This window comes from Eurypyga helias, unplaced genomic scaffold (assembly GCF_000690775.1).
Source record: "Eurypyga helias isolate BGI_N326 unplaced genomic scaffold, ASM69077v1 scaffold36292, whole genome shotgun sequence".
Classification (NCBI taxonomy): Eukaryota; Metazoa; Chordata; class Aves; order Eurypygiformes; family Eurypygidae; genus Eurypyga; species Eurypyga helias.
In genome coordinates this window covers 3,297-4,242 of record NW_010235934.1, presented here as the reverse complement: position 1 = coordinate 4,242, position 946 = coordinate 3,297, and the positions used below count along the sequence as shown (strand labels likewise).

Sequence of the window (946 nt, the reverse complement as noted above, 5' to 3'; positions counted from 1 at the left end):
CCGCACCTCCTCACCCCCTCGCCTGCCTGGACCCGCCGAAGGCAGCTGCCTGCCCAGCCCTGGGGCGTGGGGAGTGCTCCTGGGGTGATCACCAGCGTGCTGGGGGGTGCACCATGGGGTTGCTGGGGACCCGAGCGGATCCCGTACGGAGGTCTCCCAGTTTGCCCGTACCTGTAGGCAGGTATCCCGGGGTTGGCGATCATGACGGATTCCAGGTGGAAGCGCCCGTCGCCCAAATACCTGCCGAGAGAAGAGGGAGAGCTATGGCAGGTGGGAAAGAGCAGCACCCACCTGTGTGCCCCCTGGTTTCCCAAGCCACGGTGCGCGGAGATGCCGGGAGCTCCTGCGCTGGGATCCCATCCCCACGCAGCCCCCTGGCACGGCTGGGGGTGGGGAGAGGCAAGGAGGGATGCCCACGCCGGCGTGGGGCGGCTGGGAGCTGCTCCATCTCAATGGCTGGTTCTAGACGTTGCTGCTTCCATTTCTAATCGGATTTCAAGTCAGCAATTACATTTCAAAGCCTTTCATTCAGCTGCCCTAATGGAGTGAGGGCTTGGAAAATGAATTCAGACGTAAAACTTGACTAGATTTTGCTCTTAATTGGAGAATGACATTTTGGGAGATCAAAGCTAATTTGTCTGCAAAAGTTAGCCCCAGAGACGGGCAAAAGAAGAAAATAACAACAGAGGGAGGACGCAGGTACGTCGGCTGCGTGCACCTGCGCGGGCAGCCGGCTGGCACCGCACGCGGCTCCCCTGCGCGGGCAGCCGGTTGGCACCGCACGTGGCTCTGCTGGTGCCGGCAAGGACACGCTCTCACCGATGCAGTGCCAGCCTGGCCACCCCTGCCTGCTCCCGATACCCCTGGGGAGAGATGGAAAGCAGCACCTCTCCCCGCTGCCTCACGCGCGGCTCTGGGTGAAGCTGGAGAGGACCCGCCACTCCCC

The 946-nt window shown here is 62.5% G+C and overlaps 1 protein-coding gene across 1 annotated transcript in view; it reads right to left on the bottom strand.

The window, feature by feature from the left end:
• Positions 1 to 171: 171 nt before the first annotated feature.
• The window catches only part of DPH1 (diphthamide biosynthesis 1), a gene marked incomplete at both ends in the record, with an annotated part of 4,026 nt that continues 3,251 nt past the window's right edge, over positions 172 to 946 (bottom strand). The window contains one exon of the mRNA XM_010146921.1: positions 172 to 240. Within this exon, the coding sequence (XP_010145223.1) occupies positions 172 to 240 (69 nt within the window). The remainder of the gene's footprint in view (positions 241 to 946) is intronic.